Genomic DNA, 13,184 nt, shown 5'->3' on the forward strand with positions numbered 1-13,184 from the left:
TATTATTTTTTAAGAAGAATTGTTACTAGGAGAATAATTTGCAGCCCATGGATTAAACATGTGCGTACCTGAAATTTTGTGTTATTAATCTGCCTTAGCTTCTCAACATACAAATAAGAGATAAAAAAATACTACTCTGTTTCGCCATACAATAACTATACATAAAAAATATTTTAAGTAATGTTATTGGTGGGTACTGGGAAACTGAACAACTAAATAGTGTTCAAAATATTTGTAGTAATATACCTATGAAGATACACGGAAAAAAACAATGCGAGTGCTTTTTTGTTAATTGAGAATATAGTGTATTAAATAAAAAAATTCCAAAACAAATTTTTTTACAAACTAAAAATTTCAAAGAAAGTTCAATATAAAGGTTTTATATGTAGTTATAAATTTTCAGTTATGCTTGCAACCTTCGATAACAAAACATGCGAGTCATAAAACAAAAAAAAAACTTACCACTTAAAAAAATAATACACTATTATTGTAGTGTATTTTTTTAGCAAAATATCAACTTTGAAAAAAAGTGACTCTTATCATTTTTTCTGTGAACCTTTTAAATACACAAAAACTTCTTTGGACATAATTATTATGACTACCCAGGATTAATTGCAATCGAGGAATTTTTTTTTCATTATTTCTTTGTGCTTCCAACGTTTATTTTCAACTGTTTATTAAATAAAACAATTTACCATTAAAAAATTATCACTGAACTACAGTTTTACTTTTTTGAAAATTTATTTTTTATTTGTGTGAATATCAGTGAAACCTAAGTTTAAAAAACTTATTTAATATATTTATAAATTTTTATCAACTTTTACAAAAAACAATATGTAAATAATCGTATTGTTACTGTTCATTTTATCAGTCAAATTAAATTAAAATTATTCATTAACCTAAAAATGTGTACAATATCTAATATCAGAACATATTTATGAACTAAAAAAGCAGAATAAACAAGCATATTATACAAATATGATTTTTTAACGATTAATGTTTCATTATAATAATAATACATCATATTGTTAATAATGATATAATCATGAATAATGTTAATAATAATAATAATAAAGGATAATCAAAAAATACACTACAGAATATTTAAAAATCTATTTTCTAAGAATAATTAATTTATAATAGTTATAATAAAATACTAAGAACAATACAAAAATTGATGATGACTATACATCTACTCTGTCAAATCTAACTAAAATGTATGTAAAAATATTTAACTTAAAATTAAACCATTTGGTTTAGAATAAAAATGAGATAATAAAAATGATCATAAAGTGAAAATAAAATAAAGGCGTAAAAATGATTAAAATGGTCGATTTAGTTAAGTTGAATTAAATTTTATAACTACGCAATTATTTAAGTGAAAAATAGATTTTGAACTGAATGTTATCTAATTATTTTTGAGGGGTTTTTCAATATGTTTACATTTTCGAACTTTTATCTGATAATATTATGACTCACAATAAAAAACAATATGATAGAATATTTATGTTATGCAAATGTTTGTAACTCCTTATATGTACTTGAATTAAAAAAATGTTTTTGGAGAATTTAGATAATGTACGTGTATAGTGGGGGTATAATAAGATAGTAAAGATTAGAATAGGTACTTTCTGACTTTATGTCATGAGCACCTACAGATTTTATTCACACTTCGGTGGTCTCGGTTTTACATGCAAAATTACAATTAATCATCGATCCTCCACGATCGTCGTTCAATGAATTATATCTGGGCTGTACATTGCGAGGGTCGTTCAGTGGGCTCTTATCCGAGATGGTGCGCGGACGTTTTTTTTTTTTTTTTTAATGCCAAAAAACATAATTGCCATTATTCCCTGAAAAAGAACAATTCGTTTATATTTATAAAAAGGTATGAGTAAATAACTACATCTATTACAGTTTTGTTTTTATTTTTGCGAACAATTATTTAAATAGTAACTAATTTAAAACCAAAATTCTTTATAAAATCACACATTAAATTCAATAAATGTATAATTTTTATACAAAAAGAAATATATAATATAATGGTTTTTACTTAGACTAATAATATTAAAATCAAGTTTATTTTTAAAAGTTAAAATTATTATATGAAAACAAAAAATAATTAGACTGACGTTCAACTACGGTAAATGATTATTAGCATCAGCTGAACGACTAAATATTCGACCTATTGAATTTTTTAATTCCATAACCTTAATTCCATAACACTTACAACAGATTTATAATAGTAAATTATTAATACTATCTTTTATAAGACCTAATAACAGTATAATCGTTATGATTATTGACGCTATGAAAGATAATAAATACGAAATACTTTAAAGCTCGTTTTTAGCCAATAACAAGTATTTTTAATCAGACAACATTTTTTGCTCTTCAATATTATAAACAAAGCTTCTGCAAATTTTCGGTTTTACTCAACAACGCTGCTAGACAATATCTACTGTTAACGAAATCGCCAAACACTAATATAAAAGAATTAAATTTAAAATTTAAAATTATCAATCCACTCAAATCCTCTCATCAACTCTAAATTTATTAAAAAAAAAAAAAATCCTTGTCATTACAAAATATGTTAAGTATCATTAGAAATGATTCATTCATTTTTTAAATAGATTACAATGTTTTCTCATTAATAAAAAAAATCTACAAATAAATAGTTTTATAATTTTTTATATTAAAACTTAATTATTATTTTATGCATATGACATATAAAACTTAATTAATCAAAAGTAACTATTAGAAATCGTCTTCATATTGGTTTGTTAAAATCAGATTCAGATTATACTTTTTTGGTATCCCAGGACTCTGTTTTTTTAATGGGGTCTAAGAAAAGTTTTTCAAAAAACTTTATTTTTTATTACAACAGAAATAAAAATTAAAAATGATCAAAATATTAAAAATAATAAAAATATTAAAATTTTGAATTTTTTAAAAATAGCAAAACTCAAGACTAGGTTATTTTTCTTTGTAGGTCCCTATTTCTCGTGTCCTGGGTCCTATAACTCCTTTCCCCCCCTTAATCCTTAAAATTCCTCATTTGAAGCTCTAAATGAAATTCTAAATCTTCTTAGAAATTCTTTCTCAAAAATCATAATGAAGTGAGTGGCACCAATCTTCAAGTCCCACCTAGACAGCGTCCTATTTCCAAATGGAATGTTCATATTGGCCTTGTAAATTAACCATTTTAATTTAAATGAATATAATTTAATTTAATTTATTATTTGTCATATTTGTACAATTAATGTATTAATGTAACTGATATGTATAATGTGTATACAGGGTGATTGAAATCTGGTTAGACACTTATTTTTTCAGAAAATATTGAGAATTTTAAATTTTATTATAGAGAAAAAATATCAAGTTCAAAAAACTCTACCATAATATGTAGTCAAAGCATTATTTTTTTCGTCCCTTCAAGGATAAAAACCCTTATTTATAATTTTCTTAGATGGGAACCCTTATTTTTAACTTTATAATATGATAGTAAAAAAAATACAAACAATTTTGTTCTTATAATTTTTTTTATCCGATTAACCGTTCGTCCGTATCCAGTAGGAGGAGAAGAGTAATCACGTATAAGGATATAAATTTAACAATAATTCATCTAGTTTATACATGTCAATACTACTAGCTACGCATCAAAGGTAAAATAATCGTATAGTTTTTAAATAACGTTAAATTATTTTACTATAAATTTAAATAGGGGAAGTAAATGTTCGGGTAGATTTCGTTAGTACACTCAATATAGCATAAAAATTTAAGATCAAATCTTTTTTGAACACTAATTGTGTATATAAATTTTATATGATTAATTTAATGAAAATATATCACATAATATACATATTAATATAGGTAAAAATACTTATCACAAGGGACTTATTACTCTGTAGTTAAAACAGTAATAAACCGTGTTACGTTTTTGTTTTAATTACTTTTTGAAAATAATCGTGTGTAGACTATTAAATATATTATTTTAAGTGTAAACATCCGTTAAAACATAAGAAATTTTTTTAGAAATTAGTGTCAACTTCATTAACGTAATAATATAAAAGATTAAAAAACGATGCACTTCCCCTACAAAAAAATTTTTTTTGAAACTTATTTTATATACAATTATAAGACGGCTAATTATTATTGGATTTTAAAACGGGAAGAAACCAAGAAGTCTTAAAAAAAATCAATGAAATGAAGTTGTCATTAAAAAAAAGATATCTAACAATGATTAAAATAACTATCATGAGAAACGCTTCAATGCAAATCTGTAGATATTGTTTCATTTTAAGAAATTGGTGGAATATTCCAAAGGCAAAATGAATTCTTATTTCCTTATTTGTATACTGAGTATAAGTTTAATGATAAATAAGTGTAATATATGAATACATATTTAACAAATTTAAATTTATTTATTAAATATTTAATAAATCTGATCCCATTCGACGGCCACTGCACATAGAAGATAAGTTGTCGGGACAAATTAACTAATAGTAAGTAACATAAGCTTTATTTTAACATATTTCAAAGACGCAGTATTTTCGGAACATTTACAAAAGTTAAATTGAAAAAGTACTACTTTTTACACGTATGTTTCAAGTTTTGAACCCTTCTATATAAGAGGACAATTCCCGATTTAAAAAGAAAGTATGTCGGATGAAAGATATATATAATGTATTTAGAAACAAAAATTTGTGTTGATTTANTAGTAATAAGTATTTAGAAACAAAAATTTGTGTTGATTTATACATTTTTCAAAAAGATATAGTAATTTAAATTTGAAAATATAAAATCGAAAATTTTAACACAAAAATAGCTATTTTTGACTTTGGAATAGTATTTAGTACGTAGATATTAAATCGTTGGGACAAATTTTTTTTTTAATTTATAGTAAATATCATGAGCTTTAATTTAATATATTTTTAGACAACGTAGAATATCTGAAACATTTTCAAAAGTTCAGTTGAAAAAATTGACTTTTGTGAAATATTTGCTAATTTGAATCCGCGCCTATGGGTAGGTAAAGGGTCAGGTTTAAAAAAAATTGATATCAAATAAAAGAGAAATATTTGAGGTTTCAATATCAAAATAAAATTATTTTGATTCGTTCATTTTGCAATAAGTTATGGCAATCTTTAGAAAAGAAAAATGAAAAAAATGTCGAATTTTACCAATTTTTAAAATGGTAATTATTTGTGGAATTTTCACCATATACAGGGAACGAAGGGAAAATTTTTAATTTTAAAATGCAATGTCATCGACTAAATACGATTTGTGATCTTTTGATGTATTGTTGAAAGAAATCGTCCGGTAAGAACTGGAAAAAAGTGGCGACAGACAAAAAAAAAACCCACCATAGTAAAATTAATAACTTCTCAGCTTCGCATCGAAGCTAAAATATAATACTAACAAAAAATTTTATAGCTAATAGATTATCTGAATACTTGAGTTATTCAATTAACTTTTATTTTTTTAAGGAGATATTGAATTTCCTCTAGGCAATTAGTAGATAAACCCAACTAAAATATTTACTTAAAAGTAATAATGTTGTGTAATGGTTATGGAGAGTAATAATATTCATCAATATAATAAAAATAATTTCTTTCATCCATTATATAATAAAATAAAAACAAGTTTTTTGCTGTTTTAATAAATTTTAAATTTAAAGTTTTATAACGTAATTTGTATATAGTGTTGGGAAAATTCATTTTTAATCGGAACTTGTTCCGTTTCTCATTGACTTTCTAAAATAGGGACTCGTTTCTTTAAATAAAAAATAATTCGTTCCCCTATTGTATTATAAACCTAGTTTAAAATTATAGTATAGGGTATATTTTAATCGTAATTTAATAAACTAACAATTTTAGGACGAGTATTCAGTAGTTATTAACAATGTAAAATATTAACTAGTGGTAAGGCGCAGATGCTTCTATTTTTAGCACTAGACATTTCTGGCCTCACACTTCCCCCCGCCTGGGTATATAAATGTTAGAATCTAAAAGAGTTTATTTACCTATTACTATATTTTGTATTTCACATAAAAAGTTTGAAGTATTTATATACAGAGTGATAGAAGTCTGGTAAGACACTCATTTTCTCAGAAACTATTGAGAATTTTAAATTTTTGTAAAGAGAAAAAATATCAAGTTCAAAAATCTCTACATTAATATGTAGTCAAATCATTATTATTTTCGTCCTTATATAAGGTATAATAACCCTTATTTATAATTGTCTTAAATGGGAACCCTAATTTTTAATTTTATAATATGATAGAAAAAAAAATTACAAACAACTTAGTTAATACAATTTTTTGTTCAATTAACCGTTCGTCCGTTATAGCTTGTTAAAGTTAAGTGATTTTAGGCCAAATTTCTATTGTCTTTTAATGTATTAAATACAGAAGTCATTTTTTTTATTTGCTGTTGCATAAACCAAATTTTATTGATCAAGTTATGACAGGTAAATTAGCTATAAAAATGTACACGCACTAAATGAGTGATAATAATAGTAGATTCAAACCCGGTTTTCGGTGTATTATTAATAGCTAAGTCTATGGTTTTGTAAGACTAAAGGATCTAACAAAAATGCCGGTTGCACTGCCACCGATATTATGAAACGTAATAAATGGCAATACTTTTTCTGGAAGTCAAAATCTTTAAACAATTATAAAACGTATACGGTTGTTTGGAAAAAAAAATTATAAAAACAAAATTGTTTGTTAATTTTTTTTCTATTATATTATCAAATCAAAAATAGTGGTTCCCATTTAAAAAAATTATAAATAAACATTTTTATCCCAAAAGGGATAAAAAAAAAATTATTTTTCATATTATTGTAAAATTTTATAAACTTAATAATTTTTCTTTTTACAAAAATTTTAAATAATCTATAGTTTCTGAGAAAATAAGTGTCTTACCAGATTTCGATCACCCTGTATATGTTCAAAGGGTTTATCCCGTATATTTAATAAAAATAAAATAAAATAAATGTGTTCTGAAATACTTACAAATGTAAAAACTTTTTTAATCTATCTAAGTTTAAAAAAAAATACAGTTGCTAAAATATTATAATCTGAATAATAATTCTAATCAAATAGAATAAGAATTATTAAAATTTTCTATGAATAATATATGAACACTATCGAGTTGTTAATATTATATAATTTTAATAATCAATTGCTATGTAATATATCTATGTAATACAAGTCTATTATATGTTTTTATCTATTTAAAAATGTCACGTCCTAGTATGTAGGTTTTTTGTATATACTGTAATAAAAAAAAAAATGATATACTAAGCTTTGTAAAATGTATTAAACCTAATATACATTTTTTGTAAACCTTCAAACATGTTATCTTAAATTATCAAAAATAGTCATCTAAAAACAAATAATCTATATTGGCAAGGAATTTACGCCCACACAATTTTTTTTTATAATTGAAAGATAACTATTACAAATAAAAAAAAAAGGCGTACAATTTTTAAAGTATCCCTGTTAATAAGTATAAAAATACTTCCACGACCCCTCTGCAGCCGTGAGAGGTAAAAATAAGGTGACTAATAAGGTAATTAAATAAAGTAATTAGATATGGAGAAGGTCTAAAAATAAAGTGTTTAATACCAGTCGGACGACTTGAGCAGTAACTGTTTCACCAGTCATGTAAGGGAAATAGGTGTGGGTTATAAAATAATATACTCAAGTAAGATTAATACAAACAAATGGCGTAGGGGTAATAATGTAGAGGATATACATATAAAGTATTAGAAGTAGTTAGGAAAAGTGACAGAATTATATTCGTAAAATTCATTTTTGAGGAAAAAGTGTTAAATGTAGTAAGTGCCACAAGTAGGATGTAATGAAATAAACAAGGAAGTATTTTGAAAAGAGATATATAGAGTGATGTAAGGAATACCTGATAACGAGGATATAGTGATAGGCAGAGATATGAATGTAAATGTCAGTAATGAGAGAAGAGAATGTGAAAGAGTACATGCAGGAAATGATTTAGTGGGAAGAATAAGGCTGGAAAAATAATCCCGGATTTTACAGTATTGTATGATTTTGCTATGTTTAATACTAATTTTAGAAATAGGGAAGAACTTTATATAACTTATAAGAGTATGAATATTAGATCACAATTTGATTATTTTACGTGGAAGATAAAGAGTGTAAAGTAAGTAAAAGATTGATAAATCACTTCAGGCGAAAGTGTAACTACACTACTTAGACTGATGGTAATGGAATTATGGTGTAGTAAAGAGTAAACAAAAACAGAGAACACAAAAGAAAAATTGAAAAACCAAAGGTGGAATTGAAATGGAAAAAGAAAAAGAGTTTTTAAAGACAGTTAAAGAGAGGACGTTATGGAATATTGAAGGAGACATAAATGATGTGTGGAATAGATTTGTTAGTTGTGTAATTAATACTGCAAAAGAGAATGTTTGTGAAAGTAAAAGTAGAATGCCAAGAAACAAGGAAACTTGGTGATGAGATGAGGACGTTCAGAAAATATAGAGAGTATGAAAAAGCAGTTCGAAGTATAGTAGAAGAGCAATTAAGAGAATATTGAATAGAGTATAAACACATGTATAAAAAATCCAAGTGTACGGTAAGTAAGGCAAAGTCTAAGTGGTGTAATAACTGGCATGATAAGCTAGAAATAAAGGAAGGTGAAAAAAAAGTCTGCAGACTTGCAAAAGTAAGACGAAAACTATCAAAAGATGATTATAATTTAAGGTATATAGTAAGTGATGATATGAAGGTGTTAACAAGAGATAATGATGTGAAAAAAATGGGGAAAGAGTATTACTAGGAACTTGTAGATTTAGTTAATGAAAATGAGGTATGAGAGACTGTGGCATCAATAAAAAATAGAAAAGAAGTAAGATGAGATGAAGTGTCTGTAGATGTATGGAAAATATTAGGCGGTGTTGGCATAAGGTGGTTGCAGGATCTTTTTAAAAAAACCTATTAGATGAGATAATGTCAAAAGAATGAAGAATAGTATTGTGGTGCCAATATTTTAAGGTAAATGTGACATACAGGAATGCGGAAATTATAGAGGCATAAAACATATGAGTCAGTATGAAGATTTGGTAAAAGGTAATAGACAAAAGAATAATATGAGTAACATCAGTAACAAAGAATTAGTTTGTTATTTTGTCTAGAAAGTCAACGATAGAGCAGTTTTTTATGTAAGCTGTGTAATGTATTGATTTGGAGAAAACGTATGATAGAGTACCGAGAGAGGTTTTTAAGTGGGCATTAATGAGAAAAGGAGTTCCAAAAAGGTACATATCATATATGATATTATAATAAGATATAATATAATAGAGGATATATATGATGGCACTTGTATCAGAGTAAAAGTGTAAGCGGAGTAACAGAAGATTTTAGAGTAAAAGTAGAAGTGTACCAAGGTTCTGCTTTAAGCCCTTAATTATTTTCTTAAGTGTTGGATGAAATCACTAGAGAAATACAAGGTATTTATAGAGGTGCCGTAGTGCATGTTATTCGTTGATGATTTGGTGTTAATAGGAGAAAATAGGTAGGAAATTAATAAAAGGCTAGAGGTGTGGATATCAGCTTTTGGAGAAAAGGGTTTAAGAATAAGTAAAAGTGGGACAGATTATATAGAGTACGTGTTTGACTAAAGAGAAAACTAGGTATGTGAAATGAGGAGATCAATGACAATAGGCGAGGACGTTATTGAAGAGGTGGAAAGTTTTAAGTATTTAGGGTCAGTTGTTCAAAAGAACGGTGGTATTGACAAGTATGTAAGACACAGAATTAAGTGTGAGTGAGTGAAGTGGTAAGAATTTCAACGAGGCTGAAAGGTAAATTTTACAAGATTGTAGTGAGGCCAGCTATGATGTATTGTTTAGAGTGTTGGGCGGTTGACAAGATAATAGGACTGAGAGTGACTGTAGCAAAGATGAGAATGCTTAGAAGGATGAGTGGAGTGACTAGAATAGATAGAATAAGGAACGAGCATATAAGAGGGAGTATAGGTGTAACGTCAATCGTGGATAAGATGATAGAAAATAGATTTATATGATATGGTCATATTATGAGGAGAAAAGAATCGGAAGCTGTTAGAACAGTTATAAAAATAAATGTTTTGAAGGAAGGAGAGGTAAAGGAAGACCAAAAAAGAGATGGAGGTATGTANACCGGAAGCTGTTAGAACAGTTATAGAAATGAATGTTGTAGTAAGAATAGGTAAAGAAAGACCAAAAAAGAGATGGAGGATTATTATTAGATGTAATTTGTAGTTGGGATAAAGGCCAGGAAAAAGAAGAAGATACAATTCTTAAGGACTGGGTAGCTATTTTTAAATTTAAAATTGTTTGCCCTATCAACTATTTTTTACTCTGGCACCAATGGATGAAGTAATTATATAGACTTAATAAAGTCATTTTTACAATGATTAAGAAAATGCTTATCAATTATTTGTCAGCATTTTAGTAACTAACATTATTTGTCGAACATATTGAGGAAAATTATTTTTCTTTTCCAAATATTTTTAAGGGTCTTTAAGCTCTTTACTTTTCAAAGTAATACTAATAAATAATATACATATTATTATATTGTATTATAAAAGAACGAACTAATTAGTATAGTAAGCAATCATTTATACAATAAATCGAAATAAAAATTAAAAATACTAAATTTATTGAAGTTTATTTGTTTTAATATATCTTAATTTTCAATTGTTAAGAAAATATGTATTATTTTTTATAATAAAGTCAAGTGAGTTCCCCTCTAAAGTATGGTAAGTTTTAATAAAAGTACCACCTTGCTACTAAAAGAATGGCTAAACGATTAAATCAATGACTTTAATACTAATAAAACAACATAGTGTTTAAATAAGTTTAAAAGAACAACCTTATCTATATCTATATTAAAATTCACATAAATTATTGATCTGTTACTCACTACTATTAAACAAATAAAGCCCATGGTTGTCATGCATATTGAAAATCCAAAATTTTCTAGTAATATTCCTCCCAACGATGGTCCCGTCATATCTCTAAAATAAAAAAAGATAAAACAATATATTACTAAGACCATAAGAAGATTGTATAGAGAGTTAATATATTAACTTAAATATATAAGTTAATATATTTTTATTTTTGAATGTTGAAATAAAATTTTGAACAAATAAAACGAGTGTGATGGACGGAAAACTCGGTATTCATATAATATAATATATTTTATACTCTTATTTTATTAGTACCTATAAGTATTGATACTTATACTAAAAAGTTTATTATTACCCAAGCGAATAAGCCGATGACCAAAATCCAGCAACGGTACCAAATGTTGAAATACTCTCTTGAAATCCATTCTCACTAAAAATTCGAGAAATTAATAAAACATTTCCATTGGAATACAGGCGTAAAAAATATATACTTACATTGCTCCTGATAATACGAAATTGAATGCTGGCATCATTGTCAAAGATGCCGATATACCTAGAATTCCAAGGCCAACTAAGTTCATCCAAAGAACACTGCAAGTAAAACAATAATACTAATAAAGGATAAAAAAACCCAGCACAGGGGGGTCACGGCACAGTGGTGACGTGGCATAGTTAGATCAAGTATAATGATATCTGACAGTGATTAAAATCACTATAAAAAAAAAACGCTTCGACGCAAATCTTTAAATAGTGTTTAATTTTAAAAAATTGGTGGATTATTCCAAAAGCTTCATGATCTGCTAGTTCATTATTAATATCCTAATTAAGATAAAGTATGTCGAATGAAAAAGGGATTATTAAAAAATATTATTTCTCATAAAAAAATAATGTTGATCCATACACTTTTCAATATGTCATAGCATTATAAAGTTAAAAATTTAAAAAAAAAATCGAGAATTTTCATACAATAATAGCATTCGGTAGCCATTTTCACCGTGAATATAAAATAAAGTCCGAAATTTTTTTTTTCAAATTAAAGTATATTACATAAGCTTCAATTTAAGATATATATAAAAGTGTCAAACCTTCCGGAACACTTTCAAAAGTTAAGTTGAAAAAGTTCTACTTTCTATATGCATTTTTATTATTTGAAGCCCCCCGTATATAGGGAAATAGTCTGATTTAAAAAAAAGTATGTCCAATGAAAGATGTATATAAATACTACTTCTCATAAAAAAATTGTATTGATCCATACATTTTTTAAAAAGTTATAGCACTTTAAAGTAAAAAATGTAAATTATAAAATCGAGAATTTTCACACAAAAATAGCATTCGGTAGCCGTTTTCACCATGAAGACAAGTCCAGAGGTCAAATTTTTTTTTTTCAAATTAAAGTATATTACATTAGCTTTAACTCTAAGTTATATATAAAAGTGTCAAACCTTCCGGAACATTTCAAAAGTTAAGTTGAAAAAGTTATAAAAAAAATATACCGAATGATAGGTAAAGACATCAAGCATTTATAAAAAAAAAAATTATATTGATATGTTCATTTTTGAAAAAGTTACGGCATTTTTTAGTAAAAAAAATTGAAAAAATTTCGAAAATTAGCGATTTTTAAATTTGTAATTTTTTTGGAGGTTTCCCCCATTTACGGGGAACGAGGGAATTTTTTTCAATTTTTAAGGGTAATGTCTTCGACTAGATACGATTTGTGATCTTTTGACGTATCGTTGAAAGAAATCGGTTCGGTGAGAGCTGAGAAAAAGTGGTAACAGACACAAAAAAAAAAAAAAGAAAAAAGAAAAAAAAACACACATTATAGTAAAATAATACCTTCTCAGCTTCGCATCGAAGCTAAAAATTTAAAGTATAGAGTATAATTTTCAAAGTACACTTTTAACATTATTATGAACATTAAGAACCCCATTTTTTTTTTTTTTGGTTACTTTTAAAAGTCTTATTGTATTCAAATTTGTAGAAAAACTATTTTGTGATATTTAAAAAAAACCAGTACGTCTTGTGAGTATACGCGATTGAGAATTGAAATTTCTTTCAGAGTTATAAAACTGAATATTATGTTTATATTAAAATAAAATTTTAAAAAAACTAAAAATTTTATTTTCAATTGAAATTAATTAAATTAATTTTTTAATTTCTTATTTTATTGTCACGAAAAATATAATGGGTTTGAGAATTAAAATAACTATTGTAACTTTTTGATAGGACGTTATGAAGATAATATGT

At 25.8% G+C, this 13,184-nt stretch overlaps 1 protein-coding gene across 1 annotated transcript in view; it reads right to left on the reverse strand.

Moving 5' to 3' along the window:
- Positions 1-1,169: 1,169 nt before the first annotated feature.
- The window catches only part of LOC126897561 (MFS-type transporter SLC18B1-like), a 60,003-nt gene continuing 47,988 nt past the window's right edge, over positions 1,170-13,184 (reverse strand). The window contains 5 exon segments of the mRNA XM_050671262.1: positions 1,170-1,823; positions 1,826-1,853; positions 10,952-11,045; positions 11,293-11,367; positions 11,433-11,528. Coding sequence (XP_050527219.1) covers positions 1,666-1,823; positions 1,826-1,853; positions 10,952-11,045; positions 11,293-11,367; positions 11,433-11,528 — 451 coding nt within the window. The 3' untranslated portion in view covers positions 1,170-1,665.

This window comes from Daktulosphaira vitifoliae, unplaced genomic scaffold (genome assembly GCF_025091365.1).
Source record: "Daktulosphaira vitifoliae isolate Bord-2020 unplaced genomic scaffold, ASM2509136v1 Scaffold_2, whole genome shotgun sequence".
NCBI classification, from domain to species: Eukaryota; Metazoa; Arthropoda; class Insecta; order Hemiptera; family Phylloxeridae; genus Daktulosphaira; species Daktulosphaira vitifoliae.